Source organism: Nematostella vectensis, chromosome 6 (genome assembly GCF_932526225.1).
Source record: "Nematostella vectensis chromosome 6, jaNemVect1.1, whole genome shotgun sequence".
NCBI lineage: Eukaryota > Metazoa > Cnidaria > Anthozoa > Actiniaria > Edwardsiidae > Nematostella > Nematostella vectensis.
The window spans coordinates 10383742-10410284 of record NC_064039.1 but is presented as its reverse complement, the minus strand read 5'-3'; the positions used below and the strand labels follow the sequence as shown (position 1 = coordinate 10410284).

General features: G+C 42.9%; 5 protein-coding genes and 1 long non-coding RNA gene across 7 annotated transcripts; 2 read left to right on the top strand and 4 right to left on the bottom strand.

Annotated features, from left to right (window-relative positions):
• The first annotated feature begins 1155 nt into the window (after positions 1–1155).
• Positions 1156–5780, top strand: LOC116603475. The gene is made up of 2 exons (XM_032364704.2): positions 1156–1700; positions 1944–5780. Exon 2 carries the CDS (start codon positions 2000–2002, stop codon positions 4514–4516), a length of 2517 nt encoding a protein of 838 aa, XP_032220595.1. The 5' UTR covers positions 1156–1700; positions 1944–1999; the 3' UTR covers positions 4517–5780.
• Positions 3046–6462, bottom strand: LOC125568004. Its single transcript, XR_007311992.1, has 2 exons — positions 6246–6462; positions 3046–3507 (listed from the first exon to the last, which is right to left on the bottom strand). It is a non-coding gene; the product is annotated as an uncharacterized LOC125568004 (long non-coding RNA).
• A 1279-nt stretch (positions 6463–7741) lies between these two features.
• On the top strand, positions 7742–13687 carry LOC5519827 (ras-related and estrogen-regulated growth inhibitor). Of its 2 annotated transcripts, none has more exons than XM_001639732.3 (4): positions 7742–8585; positions 9427–9483; positions 11420–11493; positions 12951–13687. In XM_001639732.3, exons 1-4 carry the CDS (start codon positions 8471–8473, stop codon positions 13389–13391), a joined length of 687 nt encoding a protein of 228 aa, XP_001639782.2. In that variant the 5' UTR covers positions 7742–8470; the 3' UTR covers positions 13392–13687. The 2 variants fall into 2 exon arrangements, with proteins under 2 accessions (XP_001639782.2, XP_032220596.1); XM_032364705.2 differs by lacking the exon at positions 7742–8585 and adding an exon at positions 8627–9273.
• Positions 13688–13796: 109 nt separating this feature from the next.
• LOC125568003 (uncharacterized protein K02A2.6-like) lies at positions 13797–18115 on the bottom strand. Its single transcript, XM_048729231.1, has one exon. It carries the CDS (start codon positions 17972–17974, stop codon positions 13952–13954), a length of 4023 nt encoding a protein of 1340 aa, XP_048585188.1. The 5' UTR covers positions 17975–18115; the 3' UTR covers positions 13797–13951.
• Positions 18116–19313: 1198 nt separating this feature from the next.
• On the bottom strand, positions 19314–23033 carry LOC5519826 (ras-related and estrogen-regulated growth inhibitor). Its single transcript, XM_032364793.2, has 5 exons — positions 22907–23033; positions 22416–22551; positions 21917–21973; positions 21769–21839; positions 19314–20772 (listed from the first exon to the last, which is right to left on the bottom strand). The coding sequence occupies exons 2-5, from the start codon at positions 22501–22503 to the stop codon at positions 20311–20313; spliced, it is 678 nt and encodes a 225-aa protein (XP_032220684.2). The 5' UTR covers positions 22504–22551; positions 22907–23033; the 3' UTR covers positions 19314–20310.
• Positions 23034–24271: 1238 nt separating this feature from the next.
• On the bottom strand, positions 24272–26233 carry LOC116603499. The gene is made up of 2 exons (XM_032364792.2): positions 26085–26233; positions 24272–25643 (listed from the first exon to the last, which is right to left on the bottom strand). Exons 1-2 carry the CDS (start codon positions 26088–26090, stop codon positions 24696–24698), a joined length of 954 nt encoding a protein of 317 aa, XP_032220683.2. The 5' UTR covers positions 26091–26233; the 3' UTR covers positions 24272–24695.
• Positions 26234–26543: the final 310 nt, after the last annotated feature.

Here is a 26543-nt window from a genome sequence, read left to right as displayed (position 1 = left end):
AAAATTTCAGAGATAATTTATACGAGTCTTTTATCTTACTCTTGCTCTGGTGAATATTGATTTATCTTTTAGCTTTTTGTTAACTAAGCGATGAGATTTTCCTCTCTAAAGAGAATAATCGGGCCCTATATTATAAACCCCGAACAACGTTAATCGAAGTTGGCTCGTGTCCATGTCTAAAATAGGTTCCTTTGGTATGCAAATTACGGCGTGGTTATAATTTTCGCGCTCTCCCTGAGTGCGCGCTTGAGATGCTTGTGAAGAACCCTATATTATAAACCCCGAACAACCCTATATTATAAACCCCGAACAACGTTAATCGAAGTTGGCTTGTGTCCATGTCTAAAATAGGTTCCTTTGGTATGCAAATTACGGCGTGGTTATAATTTTCGCGCTCTCCCTGAGTGCGCGCTTGAGATGCTTGTGAAGAACCCTAGGGCTGACATCACTGCGAACGGATATCATAGCCGTAGAAGGTCACGTGGAGGGGAGGGGGGTACGATACAGAAACATTAAGTTAAATATTTGCTACGGCCCTGAAAATATCCGCGTTTCCAGTATAGGATATAGCATAAGTTATCTCTAGTTATTAAATACCTTTTTTAGTATCTCCGGGCTGTCAAATGAAGTAGAAGGTTGCTCGAAAAAGCGGCCGATTCTGAGAGGACTGACACCAAATTAGCTCTGTTATTCAGACAAAAGTAGCCGGCGATAAAAGGTGAAGTAGTTGGCCGAGCTAAGCCACGCTAAGTGAGGCAAGTAAGTAAATCCCTAATATTTTAAAACAATGGAGAAAAACTTTTCATGTATAACATTTGTATCACTAACAATTATCCGCAACAGCCTATTTGGATAACTAATGGCTAGCCATATCTTGCACACCGAGCAGTAATCCGCACCCCCCCCCCCCCCCCCCCAACCACCCACCTCCCCGCCTTTTCCTATGTTCCTCCCTTTCTCCGCCGTTAGCAGAGACCAAACACGGCTGGATGATGACTCCATACCGAGAGATATAAAGGAGAGTTATTTTTATACCCGATACACCAAAACACTTCATATACCCTGCGGGCCTGGGTGCTGACTTTGAAAAAATATATCATTTGCATTAAAAAGGTCACGGGTCACATGAACCAGAAAGATGTCGTGGCTTTCTAGCACAACATCCGTACCTCATTTGCATTCTGTTGTTTTGTATTGTGTTTGTGTGTCCCTTGAAAATTATCCATTAAAATGCAGTGCATTGAGACACTAGAGCTCGATAGATTTCCATCCCATATGGTATAGCCTCTATCTGCCTTGTTATCTATCCTCGTTCTATGACAAGGCGATGATACGCTAGGCGACTTGGGCTTCCTTTACGCCTGATCGCTGCTAAAGAATTGGGCAGTTTTTTAAGTCGCTGTACATTTTGCTACCATCAGTTTTTTACGCCTATAATTCACAAAGAATGTTACCCTTTTTTAGTCCATCTGAATTTTGCGCTAGTATAAATAACGCAATTTCCCGCGAATAAGTAACAACGCATACTTATCCTGTAAATAATCCGATCGTAACAACATGTGACATTTCTGCACGCCCTAATCTTCATGGCTTATGGTTTACGCATTCCCACAGAGGTACGACAGTCGGGTTTCAGGCCTTTTATCTTACATGAAGAAACTGTTTTCTTCGGCAGCGAAAGAACACGCGACATAGAACCGGTAAGAACTCAATCGACATTTTCGTGAGCAAGCTGTTGTAAAGTTTACGGTGTGCACTCTAGAAGGCAGTGAACCCTGTTTCAAAACAACCTTAGTGTTGATATAAAGCAATAACCATCACACCAATAGCTAGAAGAGCCGACATTTTAGTGGCTCTTTTCATTTGTTTATACACACACAATTTAGGTACGACAGAATGTGATCATGCAAGTACAAGTTAGTGACCACGTTTTCCTTTTGTAGGCAATTGAGAGTATTATTTGATAGGATAAAAATCCAACTCGAGTTAGACCTTTGATATGGCAGCTCCTTCGACAGCCAAGTCGTCACCGGAAAAGGCTATCCTAGCCAGAAATGGTAACCAACTTAATCTCCCAAAAAAGCAGATAAGATTTATGCTGGAGCCCGATGGAAGGGCAGTCAACAAAGTTCATAAAAAAGTCCAACGGGTGGCCTCACGACCCTTGAAGTTGAACCCTATGTTTGCCAGAAGAACTAAGCATGGAGGAGATTCAAAGCCGCTGAAATTTTTGGAAGTTTATAATTACTTTGTGCCCAAACCGAGAAGATCTAAAGATATCTGTTGCGCTATGCCCATGGGAAAATATCACGAATTGCTAATGAAAGGTAATACAGAAAACCATATTGATTGTGCACTTTGGGAAGCGGCAAAGCAAACAGATAATAATGATAATCTGAACAAGGCTGTCCGTCCGGACAGTGGCTTAGGGTACAGTGACCAAGAATCCGACCAGTTGTACGTTTTTGCGGATAGTAAAGGGAAAGTGCAGGTTTCCAGACAACACGAAAATCAAGCTACCACACGCATGATTAAACCCCAATGGGGTCTTACTTCTTTCGATAACAAAACTGTCGCATTTAAAACATTAACAGAGAGCATTGGCAAAGAAGCAGAGGAGATAGAAAAGGAAGTGCTGGTCCAGAAAACAGTAGACCACGCGAATGGTGAGGTTGTGAATGCGTCTTTAGAGTGCGATGATCGTTCGTCTGGAAACGATGAAAGGGTAAGCAATGAGCACAGCAGGCGTGACAAAACGCCATCTCGCATAATCGACAGCTCATCCATCACTGATCAATCTTTACCGCGCACCCCAGAGAATCTAGGAGAATCGGACATCAAGAAAAAGGAAAAAATGAATGTAATCGTTAATGGAGTAGATGTTCAAACTCAGACATTGCCGCAGCCGTATGGTCAAATCAATGCGCACGACTCAGGGGGCACTGGTTATATTTCACAGTTAAGTGATTGCCGTGATGTTCATATATCTAGCGCTATTTCGGGGGCTAGTGGGACTGCTGAATGCAAACAGTACTCACACACGGAGCAGGAGAACTTTGTGTATATGAGATACGACCGCGGTCTTCAGCCGCGTAGTTCATGCTTAGAGGGAGATAAAATGATTCCGACACGGGTAGACTATCGTTCTGGATCCAAACGCAGTTCATATACTAAAAATAACGGTAGAAACGACTTACACCGTGATATGGTAACGGTGTCTGGTTCAAGTATACCAAATGGATTGGGTTATTTGGGGAATTCGATCGAGTCTGATGCCGGTGATTACTTGAGACCCAACAGCGGCTTGGATTCCAAAGGTCAGATCCCAAACTCATTCAAAGCGGGCACAAATGGCGGAATAAACGGCCATTGTATCAGTCCTTCTAGTGCCATCAACATTAAAGCGCTCCATAATGTCACTAATACAAAAGGCCGGTGCAACGATGGGTATATGGACTTGACCTGTGGCCCGTACCCTAAGGACAGTCATCAGCATACTCTTCCAGTCTGCGAAAACAATAGTTATGCTGGAGTTATTGAGCTGGAAAACCTATTTGGTGGCAGTCTTGAAAGATATGATACGTGCCTGCCTGTGTCAAGGTGTACAAATGCAAGTCTGTCTACTGTGAATTCAGCTGGATATACAGACACAAGTCGACAATTTGCATCTGCAGACCGGTCCACTGTGATCTCGGCCGAGTATAACGACCCACGTCCCCGCTATTTCCCTACCCAGGGGCTCAGCGACTCATCGCCCGTTGAATCACATGGAAGACAAAGTACTTTCTTTGAAAATAAGAGCCTCACAGCGCGCGCATTTGAGAATAAGGGGTGGAGGGGTACAGGGCGTGGCCGCACCAGTGAAGTGTCCAATAGTTCTTGTTTCGACAGAGTACCGACTACCAAAGAGCGAGAGAGTGTTTGCGAGAGTGTAATAGTCAATATGAAAGCTAGGTCAACAGTTATAAAAGATATCGACACAAGAGAGGAGATCAAATTGAGTTCAGGAGAGTCAAACTATGTAGTTATAAAAGATACCCAGGCAGAGAAAGAGCGTGCAGAAGACATGCATTGTTATGATGAGATATATAGTCCGTGTATCCAGTTTGACCGAAGCTCAAAGCGCGGAGACCAAGAGGTTCACTGTGCGGATCTAACCGGTTCTAATAAGAGAAGCCCTTCACCCGACCCTGCCCTTAGATACAACTGCGATTGGCCAGGATGTTACAAGTCGTTTCGTCATCGCTCCTTCATGGTACTGCACAAGCGCATTCACACGGGCGAAAAGCCGTACCAGTGCCAATGGGCGGGATGCGAAAAACAATTCCGTCGTTCGGACGAGTACCAGCGCCACTACCGCGTTCACACAGGAGTCAAACCGTACCCATGCGGGTTGTGTAGAAAGAGGTTTAAACGCTCCGACCACCGGCTATTTCACTACAGGGCTATTCATGGCATTTCTAAGCCTATAGACGCAAATAGAAAATCAGAAAAACTTGTGAGAACAGAGGCTTAAAGCAATCACGCTCTTTAACTAAAGGATTATCCTTGGCCTGTCACTAGGAAATCAGAGAAACTAGTAAAAACATAGGCGAACACCCGGCTCTTTCACTCAAGGGCTTACCTTGTCCTATCTAAGAGTAGGCAATCACAAAATTGGTTTCAACATACGCCTTATTGATTATCCGGCTGTTACACTTGAGAGCTATTCCTATCCTTCCTGAGGCCTGTAAACGCTAATCTATAAAGTCGCAAAAATTCGTTGAAACACAAGCTTAGGCCTAGATTAAACGGCGTGCCAGGGTCGCATTATCGTGCGGCTCTAGAAAAGTTCGAAAGATAATGCGATGTTAGCGCGACGTTTATTGCGCACGAGGAATTAATGAGGAGGTCGCACCAACTTTCTGACGCAAGTGGGCTAGTCGGATAATGCGACTTTGGTACGGCGAGGAATGAAACGGTGCTCCAAGGTCGCACCAGTCATAACGATTACATTAAGTAGATTAGTTTATGATCAATGCGAATCGTTTTGGTTGAACAAAAGTAAAAAAAGGAGCTACCCGTGCAGAATATTATTGACTCCCCCGTTCTTCGCGCATGCGCCAAATCGACAATAACTCCTGAGACCCCGTATGTAGCCTGAGACCCCGTATGTAGCCCCCTTGCCTCGCACTTTTCAGGCAATTGTGAAAATGGCGGGGTTTCGGAAACCATTACCTGAGGACTCGACGGGTCGGGTACAGATGTGCAGCTCTTGTTTCGGGGACACAAAATATGTGCATTTCATGCGAAATGCCGTCTTGTAATTAAAAAAAAAAAAACAGAAGACGCAGCAGGAGTCGTCGCCTTTTCTTTATCCAATCTATTACGCCATGTAATAAACTTATTCCTATTAGACCATATTGCTCTGACCAAGAAGGCTTTTCTAGTGATTTCTAGTCTTCGTGTTTTGTCCTCCATTTTAGCGTCGTAAGACAAAGCAGCATGTATTTTGTGCCTAATGACTATATTGTTACACTCCATACCCATGGGAGTTAACAAACAAAAAGTTCGACGAACCTCTACCGAACCAGAACGGTGCGACTCTGGCACGCCGTTTAATCTAGGCCTTAAAGTACTTGGACTCCACAGAGCTATAGATAAATATGTGTGTTTAACACACTTGGTAGAAGAGTTGGTACTATACCAGGACACAATCTTGTTTTACATACAATATCTTTGTATTTATTATGTATTTATTTTTTGCGTTTATCGTCCAAATTAAAAAAGTTTTAAAGAGAGCAAGATTCAGTTATCTATACGTAAACCATGTGCTACTTGGGGTTGCGACACACGGGTTTTTGATAGAGTAACCTTTTAGGATAACGTCCTAGCGTGCGTTACGTTGCAGCGTTTTATATTACCAAGGCAGTTAACAGCGAGATTGGACTCGAGAGCATTTGCGGTATGCCCTGCGCGCTTTTAAAGTCCGTAAATCCGACTTGCGTGACACTGTTGTTTTGCTTTTGTTTTGAATGTTTAGAGCTCCCATCATTTTGAAAAATATAACTTACCCAGCATTGTTTGATATCATAGAAATATAATCGAGTCGATTTTATTGTAGGACGGATTGAATTTCAGCATGATTCAAACGGATTTAATTCACATGCATGGGGTTTTCACAGCCTACAAAACCACGCGTCACGCAAATCGGATGAACTGGCTGTCCGCCCAGCGACCCTAACCTTATAAGGACTCTTGCTTACCTCCTTTTATCAACCTTACTTTCCCGAATCGAATTCTTGTGCTCTCGAAACCAACGCGAGTAACCGAGAAGTGTCTGATTGCCTGGTCACCAAGGCGTTGTGGGCGGGGCTGACCGCAGGTCCGATAGAGGTGGCCTTGGCCTTTTTAAAATGCGTCAAACTCGAGTAAAATCCTTTTTGTAGGAACGTCTTCTTAAATTTGAGCCTGGGCCGTACTTTTTTGTAGTCATTTTAAGGCTGGAAGTGTTTTTAAAGATAAATTTTAATTTTTTACTTATATGTTATGTATTTAACAAATAGATCTTATTTTTGAGTGCGTATGTGTATCCTCTAACATTTGCACAGATGACGTCACAGTGAGTAATGAACGAATAAGTGCGCAACGAGACGCAGTCGCTGTGACATCTTCTGTGCATATGTATAAGGACAGACGAACCAGAAAAATGAGATCTATTTGTTTCATACAGCAATGGAAATGTTTTCTTACGTTACAATCAAGTTTTGCTGACCCCAAGCGTGCGTGTGTCATCTAATAATACATGGACCATTGACCAATCAGAGCGCGTGATTTACGAGTGTCATTGTATAAAAAGATACAATACCCATTATATTATTAGGTAGAGAATTACACAAATGATCAATAACAATAATATCTAAGGTTGTTATTATTATGTAAACAATTTGATTTTGAATTTTAGAACGCAGACCAACAAAGTAAAAGTTTGCTAATATCTGAGTGTATCGGCATGTTCTTACAATTGGGTGAAAACTCAGGCTGGACGTTCTTATAAAAAAAGGTTCTTATGTATTAAAATAAGTGTATGCTCCTTAGGAGCACGTAATTATAATAATGTCGGCGAGAAAAAGGGAAATCTCTCTGTTAAAGTGTCATGGTCAGCCACACCTTTGTTATTAGTGTTTCCTCTACCCTGGGTACCAGGCTCCGAGCTTTGCGGCGACAAGGATTTGAGCGATACGTTCGCTTCGCTCAAATCGTTGTCGCCGCGAAGCTCGGAGCCTTTGGTATACCCAGGGTATTTCGTCTCATGTTGGTAAGACAAGTTTGCAAAGAAATTTAAACAAATATATCCTTCATTTACCAAATTCAATCAATAAATCACAACAGCTCTCCAGAACATTCGATGAAACTAGATGCTGTCTCCACACTTTTGCAAGGATGACAAAATGGCGGATGGCAGGGTGTGATAGCCTAGTGGTGGGCGGGGGAGATAGCACTCTCTTCACTCCCACGCCTTTCAATTCCCTGAATACTTACTTGAAATAAAACCCCAAAAATCAAGATTTGAGGCTTTGGACGTCAGGCCATATGCCATGTCGATCGCAAATAGATTGTAAGTAAGTTTTATTTTCAGACGCACAGGACTCGCAAAAAAGAAGCGTGTAAATTGATAAGTCTAGATTGGCGCATTTTACATACGTCTTTCACCAAAATCTTTAAAGTTATTCTCGGTTTTCCGACTATTGCGTGTAATCCTAAGATTAAAGCGCGAGAGCTAATTACCAACGTCATTGGAATAAGGGAATACTCTCGTCCTCTGCTCTTCGCTATCGTATGTCCTTCATCGCTAGAATGGTAATCATCAATTCAACAATATTGTCCATCAAAAATCGATATTTGCGGTCGTTTGAATAGAAATCTTGGTCAATCTAGTCCAAATCATTTCTTGAAGGGTTTTAATTTGCGATAAGGTTTTCCGCCTTGTTCTACCCTAAGCGTAAAAATAGCCAACCTTATTGCTAATAGAGTGTTCTGGAATAGCAAGTTATAATCGGATGAGCGCCAACAGCGAGAACTTGGTCGGATTTTGTGCTGCTTTGTTTCATCAGTCACTCAATCGTGTGCTATTTTTATACAGTCCTCTCGGGCAACATTGAACTAAAAAAGACGCCTTACTACGCTATTACAAAATACCCGCAGCCTGAAAACAATAAGTCCAATATTCAGGGTCAACAACAACCAATCAGGGGTGAATTAGAGCAGTTATTAAATCGATGATATGTCTACAAAGAGCTGGGTTGAGGTCCTCGGCGAGCTGGCAGACCTAATAACTGATCCAACGGTTGCTCTTGATAAGACTCTAATGAGAGCTTAGGAAATCAAGACGAATTAGGGGCTCTAGGGGTTATTCCGGTTGCAGAATGCTTGGAGGACGTCTGTTCTCGGCTGAACCATACCCAACTGCGCTTTGCTTCCGCTAGTAGCCATGAAACGAAAAGACAATAACAACACGTTAAAGAAGAACCGGAGCAAAGCGTCATCGCATCAGGGAAGAATAGTCAAAGTGGTGATCATTGGAGAAGATGGAGTCGGAAAATCAGGTCTGTAGAGTAATATTCAGCTGTAATGTGTACCTTGTAGTCCACAGCGCGGGGCTGTTCAAATTCGCATTTCCAGGGTTTCAATAAATTAGCCATGAAAAATGGCCAGTTCTATGCGTTAAGCCTTGACCGTGTAATTATTCACTAATCTATTAAGTATTTTAAGCTGCAAGCGACAATTTAACACATTTCTGTTGTTTCAAATTTCTTGAAACAAGGTGGCCAGTACACGCCGATTTGATATTTGTTTAAGTGCAAAGCTCGTAGTGTTGAACAAGACAAGATTTGACAAGATTTTTATTCCGTTGTATTATGACATTTTTCACAATGCACATCGTTGTCCTGTCTTTGTACACGATAATTTTGATGTCATTTTGTTGCAGTTATAGGGAAACTGGCATACAAATAGAAAACTCCGAATTAATCAAGCATAGGGTATTCAAAACTTAACAAGTGGCGCCGGTTAAAAAAACACACACACACACACCAAGCATTTTATTTTTCCTTTGATTTGCTTTAAAAGTTGTGGGGGGGGGGGAAATTTGATAGCAGATCTTATTCTTTTATTGTCACACTGTGATATGCAAACAATCCGAAGCGCCAGCCTAGAGTTCTCCATCGGCAATGTTAATCCAAGATGACTGCATTCCAGTCGTATTCTTCAACTCAAAGGCAACTTTTTCTCTATGTAAGGTTTGCGCTAATCACTCCCGACCCTCAAGCTTCCATGCGCAAACTACCCCTGAGAAATGCGTTCTATAACCTTGGGTTCAACGAGATTGAAGCCATTAATAGTGTTACAAATAGCTGCTATTTGTCTAATATTTTTCTGTCATTGTAGCGCTGACTGTGAGGTTTCTGACCAAGAGATTTATTGGCGAATATGACGACACACTTGGTGAGTCCCTAGGAATAATAGCCAAGTCTTCCTCATCATACGCAAACATCTAATTAAAACTTGGATTGTCTAAAAAGCAACCCGAAGGCATGGCTATCGCATGGGTAGTGCTGTCACGTACTTTTTTTTATTATTCGAGCGGCTTTACCTTGTTTATCAACAAACGTTGGTTTTTCGACAGAGGTTAGATAATAATCTGGCAGTGACGTAGAATTCGTAGCATACTACAGTGGTCAAAAGTCTGTGATATCCCCACTTCGAAGGCTCTAGATAAGAAAGTTAGAGGTCTGCGCCCTCAGGGATGACACAAAAATCGGGCGAGACCTATGTGTGTGTGTGTTTAGTATTATAGTGTATTCTTCTCTTTTAATTATAAGAACTCATAATTTTCAGTTGAGGCTGGACCGTTTTTGGAGCATTCTAAGGCTGTAAATGTTCTGACCTATGTTCTTACATTAATTACATGTATATAAATATGCATGGTCTTAGAATTGTGCGAAATCCCAGGCTGGACGTTTTTATAGAGAGTTGTTTTTATAAGAAAAACCTATTGAAAGAGCACCCGCGCGTACGGTACGAGAACTTATAGTCTGCAGCCGCTCTAAGTGTCAGTAAGAAATTTCTCTTTCCCTCCCTCCTCCGGGGAGAGGAATTTTAGACTGACACTAAGGACGGCTGCACAGGAGCCTAGGGAGCTAATTGGCCCTAGGTTTTCTACATTGTTCTATAGCTTAAACTCGTAGACCATAAAACGGTGGAAAAAGTCGCGTATCCTTAATTTTTGTACCATCAAAAGAAACCAGGGAAATAGATATTTATTATACAGTGTTTTGAAAAATTTTCATCGTGTGGAGTGTTGCCGTTGTACGGCCCGGTAGTCAACCAATGAAAACCGCGAGTAGTAAGCTAATCAACCAATGAGAGCGCGCGCAGTACGCTAGTGAACCAATAAGAGCGCGCGTAGTACGTTAGTCAACCAATGACAGCGCGTAGCACCGTAGCAATATGATAAAGCAGTCTGGCCACCAACCCAGAAGTAGAATCAGTCTGCGCTATAATTACGCAATTATGATCTACAATTAATGTATGAATCTTTGGGCAACAAGCTTGCCTAACGTGCCTTTTCAGGTTAAGGGGTTAGACCGCCCTTCGGAGCCGGTGTGGCAAGAGACGTTAAAGCCGCATTGTCACTAGTTTATACTTCTGGAGGTCCGACAGAAACCTCAACCGTTAAAAGACAAAAGAATCTCTTCGAATCCGAAATATTTAACAGGCCATCCGCTCTAAATTAGCAGTCACATCCTCAAAGAAACTTCCAATAGAAACACTGCTTTCTATATTTTGAAATATTTTTCGTGTTTTCCGTTAAAAATCATCAGAGATTGTTACGTAATCGACCGGAAGTAAACTGGTTACAATGCGGCTTTAAGGGGGTATGACCCCGAGGGTAGCCCCCATGTCTAACGGGCAATCGAGCCCCTTCAAATCGATCACATCTACCATATTAAGGCCCAGCGGTCCCTCTTTAAGAAATAAATTGCTTGGCTAGAAAACAATAAATTGGCTGATTTAGGTGTTCTTAGATAAGGGAGAATGGGAAATGGTATAAGCATGGTGAAATGTATTGGTCTCTGAAGGAATATTACGTTTTTACGTATCACTGTTGCGCACCCAGAATTTGCTGAAAGGCGGGTGCGCAGTCATAGGTATCATATGGAACAAGGATAGTTTTTGACAATCATCCAATTACTTGTTTTTTTTTTGGAGGGGGGGGGGGTGCGCACACCTTGGCCATCCCCCTGTGTACGGCGCCTGCAGCAACATCGCGCAGAAGCCTTGATCTACGGTCGACTAGGTGCACTTGACTCACATGCACACGGAATTCAAGTTCTTCGAGAATGCTGACAATGACGTTGAGACATTTCTTTCCTCTCAGAGTCGACGTATCGTCAAGATGCGGAGGTCGCCGGGGAGGTAGTGGCCATAGAGCTGACAGACACCGCGGGAGAGGTGAGTGGTACTTAAGGGTAACTGCCTTGTATACAATATGCGCGAGGCTTGTATGATACCATTATAGCCACTATATAGGGCTCATAGACATCGCGGGAGAGGTAAGTGCCGCTTGGTACTAGTGTGCACCTCTTTTGTACAATATGCGCGGGGCTTGTCCGATACCTCTATAACGTGTGCAGACCCATATAGGTACTCGCGTCTTATATGGTAGTCACTATCGAGCGTGCAGACCATGGTACAAGGGTGAGTGCCTGTACAATATGCGCGCGCCTTAAAGACGATAGGGAAATCACAGGTGTATGGCCCAGTGTGTCAGCGTTTTAGCTTATGTGGCCTCTCATCACAGGTGGCCTAGTGTGTTAACGTGTCAGCGTATGGGGCCCTTTACCACAGGTGGCCCAGTGTGTTAACGTGTCAGCGTACAGAGCCTCTCTCCACAGGTGACCCAGTGTGTTGGTGTGTCAGCGTATGGGGCCTCTCACCACAGGTGGCCCAGTGTGTTAGCATGTCAGCGTATGGGGCCTCTCACCACAGGTGGCCCAGTGTGTTAGTGTGTCAACGTATGGGGCCTCTCACCACAGGTGACCCAGTGTGTTGGTGTGTCAGCGTATGGGGCCTCTCACCACAGGTGGCCAAGTGTGTTGGCGTGTCAGCGTATGGGGCCTCTCACCACAGGTGGCCAAGTGTGTTGGCGTGTCAGTGTATGGGGCCTCTCACCACAGGTGACCCAGTGTGTTGGTGTGTCAGCGTATGAGGCCTCTCACCACAGGTGGCCCAGTGTGTTGGCGTGTCAGCATATGGGGGCCTCTCACCACAGGTGGCCAAGTGTGTTAGCATGTCAGCGTATGGGGCCTCTCACCACAGGTGACCCAGTGTGTTGGTGTGTCAGCGTATGGGGCCTCTCACCACAGGTGGCCAAGTGTGTTGGCGTGTCAACGTATGGGACCTCTCACCACAGGTTGCCCAGTGTGCTAGCATGTCAGCGTATGGGGCCCTTTACCACAGGTATTCATAATGTGTTCCTAATGCACCTATCAATGTCAAGCTAGGGGGGGTGGCGGTGGAATTTGACATTTTTTAGATGTTTTTCAATCAAATTCTCCACCCCAGGGCCAAGTTTTGGGGACAAATTTCGAGAAAACACGAACGTCAAAATTCCTACCTACCGACAAGTTTAAATGTTCAAACCCCCACCGCCTTGCCGGCGTAACATTATAGTGTGCATAAGCTCCAGTATGTGCTTATAAATGTGCATTAGCATTTCAAATGTGAATTCCTTAGAACTCCGTACATATGTGTATCAGCGTATATGTATATCGAGCGTTATATATCTGCGTGTTATATGTGCGTTTATGTAAATCTGCCTTTATGTATCTGCGTACATGTACATCGTGTACGGTTATACCTGCGTATATCTCTCCTCTTGTTGCAATAACAGTTACTTTCTTTTTTAGAACTCGCCTGCAAAACTCGAGCGGTGTCTAGAAATAGGCGAGGTCTTCGTTGTTTTGTACTCGATCACGAGTCGGCACAGCTTTGACGAGGCGTCTCGGATAGGAACGTACATCAAAGAAAGAAAAAGCTCGGACGCCATGACACTCACATTGGTGGGGACCAAGAAAGACTTGGAACATTTTCGCATAGTGCAAGAAACCGAGGGAAGCGACTTAGCGCAGGAACTCGAGGCTACTTTCTTTGAAATTTCAGTATCAGAGAGTAATGGCTTTACGGATGTATCTCGTATCTTGCACAGCTCAATCAAGAGATTTATCAAGCGGGATAAGATCGAGAAGGAGAAAGAAAAAGGAAACAATTCGATGTCTTTGTTAAAAATGAAAGACAGCATTATAAGGAGGACACCATCGTTCAGACGGAAATCCATTGCTGTCTTATAAAGCATGACATCAAAGGAAATTAAGTTAGTAATAGTTCAGCTAGGTGGAAAAGGGGCCAAAAGTGCGATAGTAGGATGATTTAGATCCACGAGATCAAGTATTTCTTCCCGAGTCGTGTCATGTTCAGGGCGGCATTTCCTATGCTTTCTCACGTCCTCTTTTGGAATCGACGCCGGAAATCAGCAGGAACACTAAATTGAACGTGCGCGAATCAGCGTCCTGGTGCCAGCCTCGTAGATTTTGTAATGTATTTGAGAAAAACCTTAGGATCAAAACGAATAAACAGTAATGGCGGACTCTCGTTGTTTATTGCTGTAACCCAGAAAACCTTGCGGTCATACAAACAGGAATCCCAAACATTACATACTGCCCCACCCAAGTTTACAACTAAACGATACTTGCTTGCTGAGGCCAGTAAAACTATCAAATTTATACACACAACATGTCAATAAGTAAAAAACAACAACAATGTCCATGACAAGTTCTTGACAAGTTCTTGACAAGTTGTCAATCCATCAGATCCGGAAAAATGTACACAGTGTGTGATATGCTGCTTAAAATTAACATACATAGTCTTTGAGGTGAGTAGGTGTGGTTTTGAGTCGAGTACTTCTTCGCAGAGTACTTGCAGGTTCAGAAGCTGGAAGCTCTGTCTTCTTCGGTTCCAATGAAGGTTCTGGAACTGTGATCTCAGGTTCCTTAAATTCCTCTGGAATCTGCTTGGGTACAGTTGTTTGCATTGGAACTTGGGCCAATTCTGTTGAACTCTGAAGATCATTGGCGACTGTGGGTGTGCTTGTCCTCAGGCGAAGATGGTCAACATGTCGTCGAAACACTCCACCTGAACTGAGTTGAACGACATACGAAACCGGTCCTGACTGTTGAATAATTGTTCCACATAACCACTTTGGACCATATGAAAAATTCTTGACAAATACTGGGTCATTCACTTGAAATTCTCTGAGTGGCACTAGATTGTCGTGTTGTTTCTTCTGTGCGAGCTGTTTATCTTCTACACGAGTGCGAATTGTGTCCTGACTAAGGGGGTTGACCAGGTCCAAGCGCGTCTTCAGCTTCCGGTTCATTAATAGCTCACCAGGTGTTTTACCAGTGGTTGCATGAGGTGTGGTACGATAGCTTAGTAGAAATCTGCTTAACTTCGTGTCTAAGTTTTCCTTTTCCCCTCCCATCTTCTTCATTGTTTCCTTGAAAGTGCGAACATATCTTTCAGCAAATCCATTGGATGCTGGGTGTTTAGGTGCTGAAGTGATGTGTTTTATGCCATTCTCAGACATAAAAAGGGCAAATTCTTCACCTATGAAGGCAGTTGCATTATCAGATACAATGATATCAGGCAGTCCATGTACTGAGAAGCATTCTCTTAACTTCTGGATGGTTACTGCAGCAGTACTGGAGTTTGTCTTGAATACCTCGATCCACTTACTATAGGCATCACCGATCACCAGGAACATGTGTCCTTCGAAAGGTCCTGCATAGTCAATATGTATGCGGGACCAAGGTCTAGACGGCCACTCCCACGGATGTAGGGGTGCAGTAGAAGGTGCCTTAGCATTACTTTGGCAGCTTGTGCAATCTTTCACCTTTTGCTCAATATCCGCGTCCAGGCCAGGCCACCAGAAATAGCTTCGGGCTAACATTTTCATGCGAACCATTCCAGGATGTCCATCATGTAGTTCCTGGAGAAGCTTGACTCTTCCTTGAGGAGGAATGACTACGCGAGAGCCCCAGAGTAGACAGCCATCCTGACAGCTAAGTTGGTGCTTTCTATCAGAGTAGGGCTTGAACTCAATGCGATCATTTGAATTGGGCCAACCGGACATTACTTGGTGTCGTACTGCACTAAGAATAGGATCTTTTGAGGTCCAACGCTCAATGTCCTTGACTTTAACGGGTGTGTTGACTTCAAGATGATTCATTACAAACATAATGTCGCCAGGCACTGGAACATTTCTGGTTTCATTTGGCAATGGCAGCCGGCTCAGGCCATCGGCATTACCATTTTTCTGGCCTTCTCGATATACTAAAGTGTATGAGTAGCCTGACAGGAATACCGCCCACCTCAATATGCGTGGTGAGGCTGAGGTCGGTATTTGTTTAGTTGACTGTAGCAGACCCAGCAGGGGTTTGTGATCAGTGTAGATGGTAAAACTCCGTCCATATAAGTATGAGTGGAACTTCCTCACCCCGAACATGATGGCTGCTGCCTCTTTGTCGAGCTGTGAATAGTTCTTTTCGGCTGGGGACAGAGTACGTGAGGCATATGAAATAGGACGTTCAGTCCCATCATCCATCACATGTGAAATAACACAACCAAGACCATATGGTGATGCGTCACAAGCAAGGGTTAACTCTCTTTCCAAGCTGTAATGCACTAGAAGTTGTGAAGAGTGAAGTGTGGACTTGGCTTGGTTCCAAGATTTTTCATGTGCTTCACTCCAGTTCCAAGGTGTGTCTTTGACTAACAGCTGATGTAAAGGAGATAGTATTGTAGTGATGTTAGGTATGTAACAAGCGTAATAGTTAAGCATGCCTAAAAAGGCTTGCAGTTCTTTCAGATTAGAAGGTCTCGGTGACTCTTGAATTGCTTTGATTTTCTCGTCAAGGGGGTGGATACCATCTTTGTCTATGCGGTGTCCCAGGTAAGTGACTTCAGGTGCTTGAAAAATGCACTTCGAACGTTTAAGACGGACGCCAGCTTTGTCCAGACGTGACAGGACTTCTGTTAGACTTTTGAGATGATCTGCTGATGTCTTCCCGGCAATGAGAATATCATCTATTCGTACTACAACATTCGGAATACCCTGCAGTAAATTTTCCATTGTGCGTTGGAAAATCCCAGGGGCTGAGGCAATGCCGTAGCACAGTCTATTGTACTCAAATAGGCCTTTATGAGTGGTGATAGTGGTGTACTTCTTTGATTCTTCATCTAACTCAAGTTGTTGATAAGCTTGACTCAGATCTAGTTTTGTAAACTGCACTCCACCTCCAAGTTGAGCTAGCAGGTCCTCTGTTTTAGGAATTGGGTAATTGTCAAGTTTGCTAACTTGGTTCAAAGTAACTTTGAAGTCTCCACAAATGCGTATAGACTCATCAGATTTGACAATGGGCACAATGGGTGTTGCCCATTCCGAAAATTGAACTGGACGAATTGTTCCTTCTTCTAACAAACGGTCCAATTCTCTCTCTACCTTCTGACGTCGTGCATATTCTACCGTGCGAGGTTTGAAGTACTTGGGTTTGGCTTGAGGATCAACGTATATCTTTGCTTTCACTCCTTGAATTGTCCCTAGTCCTTCCTTGAATAAATTTTCATGTTTCTTTAGCAGGTCAGACACATCAGGGGATACAACTTGAACTAGGAAAATCTCTGGCCATGACAACTTAACATGTTGTAACCAATCTCGTCCAAAGAGACTGGGCACCTTGCCTTGTACAACTATAACTGGCAAGTGTTCAAAGAAGTCCTTGTACTTGACTTCCACTACAAGCTTTCCTAAAACTGGAATTGTCTCCCCGGTGTATGTTTTCAAGGTTAGCTTGGTATCTTGCAGATTGAGAGATGAACCCTCAATGTTCTTCAATTGATCAAAAATGTCCTCTCCGATTACTGAAAGTGATGCACCAGTGTCCAGTTCCATTTGAACTTTAAGACCATTTAATTCAACATCTACTACATACGGATTTTGGCGGTTGCCTTGACTGACAGCAAACAATGGATATATATCTTCATCTTCTATTTCTTTATCAGTATCCAGGACATGAATTGCTGGTTTCCCTTGTTTTGGATGGTGGTTTGAATTTGGCTTGGTTGTCTCGGACGACTTTTTTGCTTTTTTGAGACATTTGGCAACAATATGTCCTTTCTTTTTACAATAATGGCACGTGGCCTCCTTGAAACGACATTTTGACGGGTGGTGATTTTTTCCACAACGATAACACTCTTTATTTTCGCTTTTAGAACGCGATAAGGGCGAAGAACTGACCTTTTTTACAGATGCAGACGTTGAACTTAACGTAGAAGGAGCAGATTGAAGCTCGGCCATGTGCTGTGCGGTCGTTTCCATAGACGAAGCAATGTCGTAAGCTTTTTTGAAAGTTAAGTTCTCTTCTGATAGCAAACGCCTTTGGATTCTTTCATTGTTAATTCCAGACACCAGACGATCACGCAGCATATTTTCCAGACTGCCACCAAAATTGCAGTATTCTGCCATGTTTCGTAGAGCCGCTACAAAATCAGACACGTTCTCCCCGCTCAATCTGAAACGGTTATTGAACTTGTGCCGTTGCACGCTTTCACTCGGTTTTGGGTTGAAGTGGCTCTTTACCAAGGTGCACAAGTCAGCATAAGATTTCTCTCCAGGTTTCGCTGGGGCCAGCAGATCAGACATTAATTTGTAGGTTTTTTTCCCTACCGAACTGAGGAGGATTGCACGGCGTATTTTCAAGTCATCGTCAGACGTAGTTACTCCATTTGCTTCAAAATAGAAGTTTAGACGCTCGATATACTGTTCCCATGAATCAGAATCTCTGTCGAATTCGTCTATTTTGCCGTAGGTTGCCATTTCCGAAATCCTCGTCGCCAAAAAATGTAATGTATTTGAGAAAAACCTTAGGATCAAAACGAATAAACAGTAATGGCGGACTCTCGTTGTTTATTGCTGTAACCCAGAAAACCTTGCGGTCATACAAACAGGAATCCCAAACATTACAATTTAAAACACCCTCGAATATTTAAAGAATAATACCATGCAATCCATATTACTATAGCCCAAGTTTAAACATTGCATTATCCATCAGCTTGAAAATGCAAATAAACACAGACTGAAAGAGTCAACTTGTCAATTTGCATTACGCGGTTTATGGATACGTAAAGCGACTTTACATTTAGGTGAATTCAGTCGGCATGCAGACTCTAGTATTTAAGTTGTATTTTTGTAAATTTTCAAATCTAAAAAGAATGGGCGATTTGTGACGCTTGGCAGAAACTGAAAACAAATATCATATGAGACACTCATCAATATTTTTGATAAACATCTTTATATTCAAGTTGGGATCTTCGTTGTGTTAGAAGGTGGAATTTAAGAAAGAAACATACTATTTTTGTACTTAGCCCTTTTCATCATAGAAGAGATGGTGCTCGGTAGACACCAGAGCATGGAAACCACACAATATATATATTAATTTTTAAGTTAAAGGAGAAACATGAAATATGAATAAAATAAATGCATGTACAATTCATTTAATAATGTTCGCAGATTCAAGAGGGGCTCACTTTCTATGGAGGGGACAATACAAATTATACGGTGGGCGTATTTTGTACAACATAGCACATGGTCGAAATATACAATTGCAGTAAGATTTGAGATTACTCTTACGCACTTCTGTTGGGGATTAATGAATAAAATGTTGTGCGATTTTAGCGTTTCAGAGTTCTAAAATGTGATGATTTCCAGGAGAGCACATGCCCCCGAACCCGAATCATCAGTAAACTACTTCATGGTCACTAGTTCATTTGTTTTAAAAGTATCGCGAAAAGCAGGCCCGTAGCCAGGGAGGTTCGGGGGGTTCGGACGAACCCCCCCCCCCCCCCCCCCCCCACCTGGCTTGAAGGTCCGCTCATAGCAAACAAAAATATATAACGTTTGACTGAAGATATACCGTGCACATCAATATGTCTTTAAAATGACTATAAAATTTTTTTTATAATAATTATCTTTATTATTATCGCTATATGTTAAAAAGTACCCTATTAATAACATTTTAAATACAAGATTGATTGCATAATGTAATAAGGCGAGGAAAGGGGTATACCGGAAATTTGGTCCGCTGAAATGGAAAAACGAACCACCCCGCTCAAAATCCTGGCTACGGGCCTGAAAAGTACGCATCACAAATGAAGTCTACAGTTGAACTTGTCTTACACATCAACTTATCACATAAAACGTTGTAAGAACGAGCGTAATATTCAAGTAGTATTTGACAAATGTAAAAAATGTAAGTAAGAGGTAAAAAATGAAATGCGCCCACGCACTAGTCTCATTGTGAACCCTTTTGAAGAAGGGTATTCTGAAGTTCATCCAAATTTAAATGTCATGGAATTGACATTGTATCTTTTGTTAAATTGTCACTAAATGCTGTCCAACGCATGTACGGGCACTGAAGCACCTTTTTTCGATAATAACCTTAACTCTCACCGTAACTCTCACTAATTTAGTCGTCTTTCCTAGAAATGTATAGCATCGTCTCGTTTTGAGTTCATGTTAACTACTTTAGTTTTCCACCCTCACTAATACTAGCCTACTACTTTTGTGTTCCAATGAATCTCGTTGCCCGTCTCTTTCATGGCAGACTACTTTTCATTGTAAATAAGCTGAATAGCGATTGGGTGTACTTCAACAAAACCTAGTAGCCGACCAAATATTCGACTTTTAAGAAGTCTGGCGTGAACAGGTGGTAAAGTCTTATTAAAGACGAATATTTGTCGAATACCAGTTGTCGACTACCAGTTATTTATCATTGTTTGTAGGGTGCTTTTTGTAGTTTGCATCTTTGCGGACAGTGTTTAACCATGTGGTGCAGAGGTGGTAGGTGGAACATAGCACCCCCTTTCTCCAGAGGTTGTTGATGCTACAAAGTTATATCCCCTTCCCTTTCCAGAGTTTGGCGGTGCCACATATTACCGAGTATCCCTCCCCCTCTCTCATCAAGAGGTTGGTGGTGACGGGTGAGCCATACCGCCCAAAACAAGGCAGCAATGTTTTGGCCTCCTTCCTAACAGGGCTTGTGTATTGTCGTTTTGCCTTTTGTCACTTTACAATTGAAGGTGGCTGCCTTGGATGCAAATGATTAAACTAACGACCCAGCTTGGCTCGGAAGTTACGTGACAACCTTGCACACATCACGCAATATCGCGTGACTGAGTCAAAGATTTTTTCCTGATGGACCCAGTCCTCTTTATGATTCCCTCCTTCATTTTGGTTAGATACCAGCCAGAGCTGGAAGACTTTCGGCCTTGAGATTGCGTGACAACATTCTTGCACATGACGTCACGTAATGCCGTCCGCATCACCTCACTCACCTCTCTATACCCGTCTCTTTCTGATACAGAAATCTCGCGAAAGGAACAAGAAAATTGCCTTGACAGCTCAGCCCCCTCTAAGTCGCTAACCTCTCGCAGGTGCTCCAAGTCCTTTTTGTTTCCAACCAATAATATGTGCGGTAGGTTATGAGGGTTCCTACTATTGATTGTTGTGCAGACAAAGCGTTTTGCTTCTTGGAAGCTGTGTCTATCCGTGATGGAGTAGATGATTATGAACACATCCGCTTGGGTAGCGAGCCTCTGTATGGCTGCACTAGTAATCTGAGAGTAGAGGGATTGAAACCATAGTATGACAGAGTCCAAAGTGACGTCAAGTTAACACTTAGGCCTGGTTGACATGTCGGAAAAACCTGGAAAATTCGCAATTCGAGATAAAAAAGAAGACACAATTTCTTACAATGGCCATCGGTTCCTTGTATTCCAGACTGATTTTTGAAACACAAATAACGTGAGGCGGAAATGCACATACCCAGATTTTTGCTTTTTAAGATATTTTTTTCCTTGATCATCCTTGCACTTTCTATGACCTCAGGGACTAAAAGCTCAAATTTCAATGACACTTTACAAAACGTCCCATCAATTTAAAAAAAGCCGCATTTGATATTTTGTTTGCTATTACTCACTAAGTACTTAGAGAGGTTTTCCACCTTATTAGATCTGAAATTAGCTTATTTGAAGCGTTAAGTCATGTTTTTCCGTCATGTCGGACTGGCTAAAATAGCATCTGGGTAACTTAACAAACGACGGTAGTTAAAACTAGCAGCAGTCTAATCACAGGCGTTCTCATCCGGGTCCCCTGTGCTCGGAGATGAACCGTGAGGCAGGGTGTGTTGGCACCATGTGACGTCACAGCTCTTACCGACCACAGGAGACCCGGTCGAAAGAAACCCTGTAAGTATAGGCTTCGCTAGCATGTATATTTAGATGTATCACTATCGAGTGCGATGTTGGTAGGCAGCTTACGTCGCGCAATGTGGGAACGACAATGGTTTCGCGGTGATAGCAACAACAAGTAGTAGTAAAGATTACAATAACAATTGCAGCAATAAACAGAACCGTAGCAGGCCACGTAAGATTTTTTTTTTTGGGGGGGGGGGCACAATTCAGAAACATTAAGAAAATATTGGTGTGGGTGGGGGACAGACACGCCCCTACTGGTCATTTCCTTATAATTTTTTAATATTGGGGGGGGGGGGGGGCACATGCCCCTGTGTCCCACCCTCTGCTACGGCCCTGCTAAAGCAATGCACTTCTTACCTCGCCTGCAGTGTCATGTACCTGAATACATCGTCTCTTGTCTAAGTCAAGGAATTGACGATGCGATGACTCTGTCCGAACACGAGAGGGGAAAAGTATTTAGATTGGTACACCAGTCTGAAGCCAAGGGACGGATATTTTGACTCACCCAAGTCCTTGTCGTATTCACCGATAAATCTTCGAGTAAGGAACCTTACTGCAAAAGCTGTGGAAAGTATGGGACGGAACAGTATTCTAAGTGTTGCATAGGCCACCAGCGATAATGTGAGGCATGGCCCAGGGAACCTTGCCCCCTAATACACAATGGTACCTCCATAAAATGGCCACTTTCCTAGGTACTGAAACTGGTCACACAAACACTGTGGGTTGTTATTTTTACCTCTGTTAAGCGGTCACCTTTCATAAGCGGCCACATTTTACGGTCCAAACTGTAATGCATTAAATAGAACAGACGTGTGTGTAAAAGATACGGGCCAAAGCGATCGAGTGAGTTTGTTTTTGGTGATTGGGATGTTTTGAAAGATGTGATAGGGCGTGTTGAAATAAGGGATAGGGTGTGTTGAAATAAGGGATAGGGTGTGTTGAAATAAGGGATAGGGCGTGTTGAAATATGGGATAGGGTGTGTTGAAAGATCACGGGCGTCTACCTGATTTTCCGACTCCTTCTTTTCCCAAGAGAACCACTCTGGTCGTTTCAGTTTGAGTCTCACACAGTCCAACTCTACGGCCTCTCATCACGAAAATGACTCCAAGTGCTTCGAGTTGTGTTAGATCAACTATAGACTAACATTATTTTATCAATTAGTTGCAGGATTTTCGCCTCTCCCACCTCCCTTTGAACGTCGAGTATCACACCCCCCGCGCGCTTAAAAATGCCAGTCGCTTATTGCCTCGGCAAAATCGTGTTCTTCAATAAAAATGGTTTACCGTTTACGCCGCACTATTTAATAAATAGTAACAGCCTTAGAGGTATCATGACTCCATATTGCATACTTGTATGTTAAAAATGACTCCAAAGATTAAATGACTGTGCCAGTATTTTTTACCAAACAATTATGTATTTTTTGTGCAGTCGATACGAGTTTTGTCATATTCTAAGCTAATGTACTTGAATTTAAGACTTTCATTCCCACATTACCTTTTGGGGTTGAAGGTGCAGTAAATCGAGTTTTGAGATCTTGTGGAACAACGCTCTAATTTAAAATGAGTATTGAACTAAACTTCCCATGCAATTAAACCGCAAACGTGCCTTTCGCGATCACGCAAACGTCTGCTGATAATCTTTTGTTGTCATTTTAGTCTCTAATAATACAAACAAACAGACAGTTTTAAAATCCTCTGGCCTTTCATCCAAATGCAGTTGTCAGAAATACTAATCCCTTCATAATTAAACCTCAGCGTTTTGACTGAGGGCTTATTGGGGAATAATCTCGAAAGCTTTTTCTATTGTTGTTCTATTCTTTTCAAGTGAAAGCATACAGATTTGTTAAGATCGTCTCTAATTGGTGCCCCTCCCTTGCTTACGATGATCTGTCTTGATGAACGATTTGTTTGTATTGTGCTTAAAGCTATCTATATCGACCATATAGGTGAATTGTTTACATTTGAGAGGCCACGCGTTACCTGAGTCAGGGCTCATATTGACATGTATATGTACCTCCCAGGATGGTTTGATGTAGCTCCACAATAATTGTTTGGCTAACGAGTAGTATTTCCAATTGAATGGCCGGTGTTTTGGGATGCTAAAAAGATCAGTCATAAACCCCCCCTCCCCTCCTCGACACAAATCCTATGCCTTCGCCGCCAATCCCGTTTCAAAACCTTTTCCCTTCGCACGCGTCGGTGCCTCTGGCTCTAAGGCCTGTACACTAAATGGAGACTGCTTCGGAGCGAGACTGGCCTATGTTGGGGGGTATTATCATTAGAAAGGGAGGGGACGGTATTACAGGGAAGACTAGACAAGGAAGCGTGGGAGGGGGCTACATTCTATGCTAAAGCAAGGATGGGAAAAGCTAGAGTCAACATAAAAATGATATTGCATGACCAGGGGCGTACGCAGCCTAGGCCTTCAGTCATCACTGGACTGCAAACAAATTTGGCGATCTTATTTGCATAACGAGGGGAAAAAATAAAATGTTTACTCATTCATTTTTATGTACGTAGTTTTATATACATGATGAGGATAAAGAACTAAAATTTTCTTAATCATGGTAGTCTACAGATGAATTCAAAACATATTGTTACGTCGTTCAGTGCCACGCGACGATTGAAGTCCTATTTCAGATCGAGGATGACAGAGGATCGTGTCACATTCTCAAAAGTCAAAAAGCCAATTTCAAACCCAAAAGCGGAAGCTATAAAATCCTCACGGGGATGCGGGATGAGGGGCCACGCCCTCATTCAGCTCTTTCTAAAAGCTCTGACTGCAACTTGTTAAAATCCTGCGTACGCCCGGATGGCAGCTGTCCTACCAGCTGATACGCAAGTAACAATTATCATTTAATGAGCAATCACACATCCTATTTATTTATCAATTAGAAAACACTATGATAGCAGTACTATTTTGCGAGGAATCTGCTTTGAACATGTCGTCGCCAAGTGCCCCTAGAGTGTAAGCGCGAGAGGCGCGCTCATTCCTAGACTCCAGTTGTCACACAAGAGAAAACTTAAATAAAACCTAGAAATAAGAACAAGAGCTAAGCCAGGTTAGGATCCCTTGACACTCAAAAGGAGTATCTGACCGAACTAGATGCTTATACTTTGCACCATCTGTATACATTTTGGAGAGGCTTCGTGTCCATTATATTCTAGGAAGCAAATTTTTACAGCCTAATTAATATCCTAAAGATAGCTTAGATAAGTTCATGCAAAGTAAGAGCCCTATATGTGTAGGTTTCTCCAATTAAAAAGTAAAGCAGGCTTTTCCCTTAGTAAAAAGAGCGGCAGTCACAGCAACTTCGTATTTTCTGTGTGTACGGCTCCCACACCTGTACGTAGGCCGTAGCACCGGCTACAGGAGACGGCTCCAAGGGCTCGTACTTCTCCGTTCGGGACAGCAGATCAATCAGCATATAACCTTGAAAGCACTTGCCTATGCCGATATGACAGGACGATACACCGCTGACCGGACCACTACCGCTCGCGGACTCGCAGGTGATCTCGTTCAGGTAACGCGGGAAGCGACCAATCGAAAGCTCGCTCTGCCGCTGACATACATCACAAAGGTGCTTGTAGCCGGGAAATTTGCTCTCTTGGCCTCTTGTGATACAGCTTATTTTCTTAGAACTGATTATACCTTCAGTGGCCTCGGCGCGCTTTGAAATCTCGGCATTCGATACGTCGACCTCATCGTCACCCTTTAGCACCTTGGTAACCGCGTCTTCTTTGTCGTCTTCTTCCCATGATGCAGCACTCCGCTTCTTTCCATTGTACCAAGGTCGCCGGCGGAACACCGGGTGCCCTGTCCTGTGGGTGTTTGGCGCGGGCGTAGGAGTTGGTTTCGGCGTTAGGAGGTTTTCGAAGTTCTGTGCTTCGGCCTCGGTGATCGCAACATAGTGCCTGTTGTATCCCCCGACTGTCTTAAGCTTTTCCTCTAACTGATGATCCGACGGAACCGAGCAAAACACTAATCCGTTAGGGGTGGGGACAGTTACATTCTCCCAAGTCTCGTAACACGGGTGGTCATTATCGGAATGCTGATCCTGGGTGATTCCGCGAGCCTTTCCCGAACGCGTCACGAGTCCGACGGGTGGCCGGGCCTTTCCCGAGTGCATGTCTTTGGCTATTTGATCACGATGAGTTACCGACGAGGCTTCAATAGCTATAGCAACAAATGCTATTGAAAACAGAACAACTCCTATTGCTCGGCTATTACTCTGTCAACAAAACAAACGAATATGTAGTTGGGGAAATAGTTTTCAAAAATGTTTTAGGTATATGGAACGTGCTTACGTGTATTTTCCTTCGGCAGTGTATTTAAACATATATAGGAGGCTGTAATTTTCATCTTAAGCATGTGATGATTGTTAGACTTACAAGATGGTGACTTTCTGCCTTATTATTATGTCAATGGTTTTGGTGAATAAGGAATGTAGGCAATGAAAAAGAATGATTGCAGAAACAATAGACAAGAAAGTCTATTTCTTTCTATTTTTAAAGAAATCATTATCATTATTCATTTCCAAAGCACTAATAAACGCATCATCATATGTAGTTTTTTTTTCATAGGCGAGTTGACAGTGTTAAAAGTGGCCTAATATTACTTCTGCCATAATAAATAAGTTTTAAAGTGCAACTTATTATATGTGAACACTTACCCCCATCCCCTCTTCTCATAGACCAAAACAGTCGTCTATTTAGCAAAATCAAGCTTTAAGCTTAGAGAAAATATTTTTCTTGCGTGGAGTTTTAGAACCCGCTAAAAACTGCACCGCAAATTCAGCTGCCTCCAAAACTAACAAGAGGCTGAGCTATGGAACCTATGTTGACACTTGGATAAGGGGTATTTGATTTGTTTGCTCAGTTAAGCTTTGACGCAATAGAAAGGCTGAGCAAAGAAATGCCCCTAAGGTCTCGAATCTAAAAACTATTATCATCTTTCGATAATAGCCCATCCTTTTCTTTCTCGTCATCACTATTTTTGCGAATACGGCCTTTTTCACATTTTCTCCTTGTTCTACCGGGGAGACCCCATTGTTCTCTATTTTTGCTTCAAGAGCTGTGTTGTTAGATTTAACTTGCTTTTGATTTTAGTCATGTCATTTAGTCTTTCTTAT

Excerpts from the sequence above, each read along its gene's own strand:
- LOC5519826 (XM_032364793.2), bottom strand. The coding sequence starts at position 22,503 with ATGAGAGGCCGTAGAGTTGGACTGTGTGAGACTCAAACTGAAACGACC. Across the intron at positions 21,974-22,415 it reads AGAAGGAGTCGGAAAATCAG|CTTTTGCAGTAAGGTTCCTT; the intron begins GTAGACGCCCGT and ends TACTTTCCACAG. Across the intron at positions 21,840-21,916 it reads TGAATACGACAAGGACTTGG|AGTCATCGCATCGTCAATTC; the intron begins GTGAGTCAAAAT and ends GTGTTCGGACAG.
- LOC5519827 (XM_001639732.3), top strand. The coding sequence starts at position 8,471 with ATGAAACGAAAAGACAATAACAACACGTTAAAGAAGAACCGGAGCAAA. Across the intron at positions 8,586-9,426 it reads AGATGGAGTCGGAAAATCAG|CGCTGACTGTGAGGTTTCTG; the intron begins GTCTGTAGAGTA and ends CTGTCATTGTAG. Across the intron at positions 9,484-11,419 it reads CGAATATGACGACACACTTG|AGTCGACGTATCGTCAAGAT; the intron begins GTGAGTCCCTAG and ends CTTTCCTCTCAG.
- LOC125568003 (XM_048729231.1), bottom strand. The coding sequence starts at position 17,974 with ATGGCAACCTACGGCAAAATAGACGAATTCGACAGAGATTCTGATTCA.
- LOC116603475 (XM_032364704.2), top strand. The coding sequence starts at position 2,000 with ATGGCAGCTCCTTCGACAGCCAAGTCGTCACCGGAAAAGGCTATCCTA.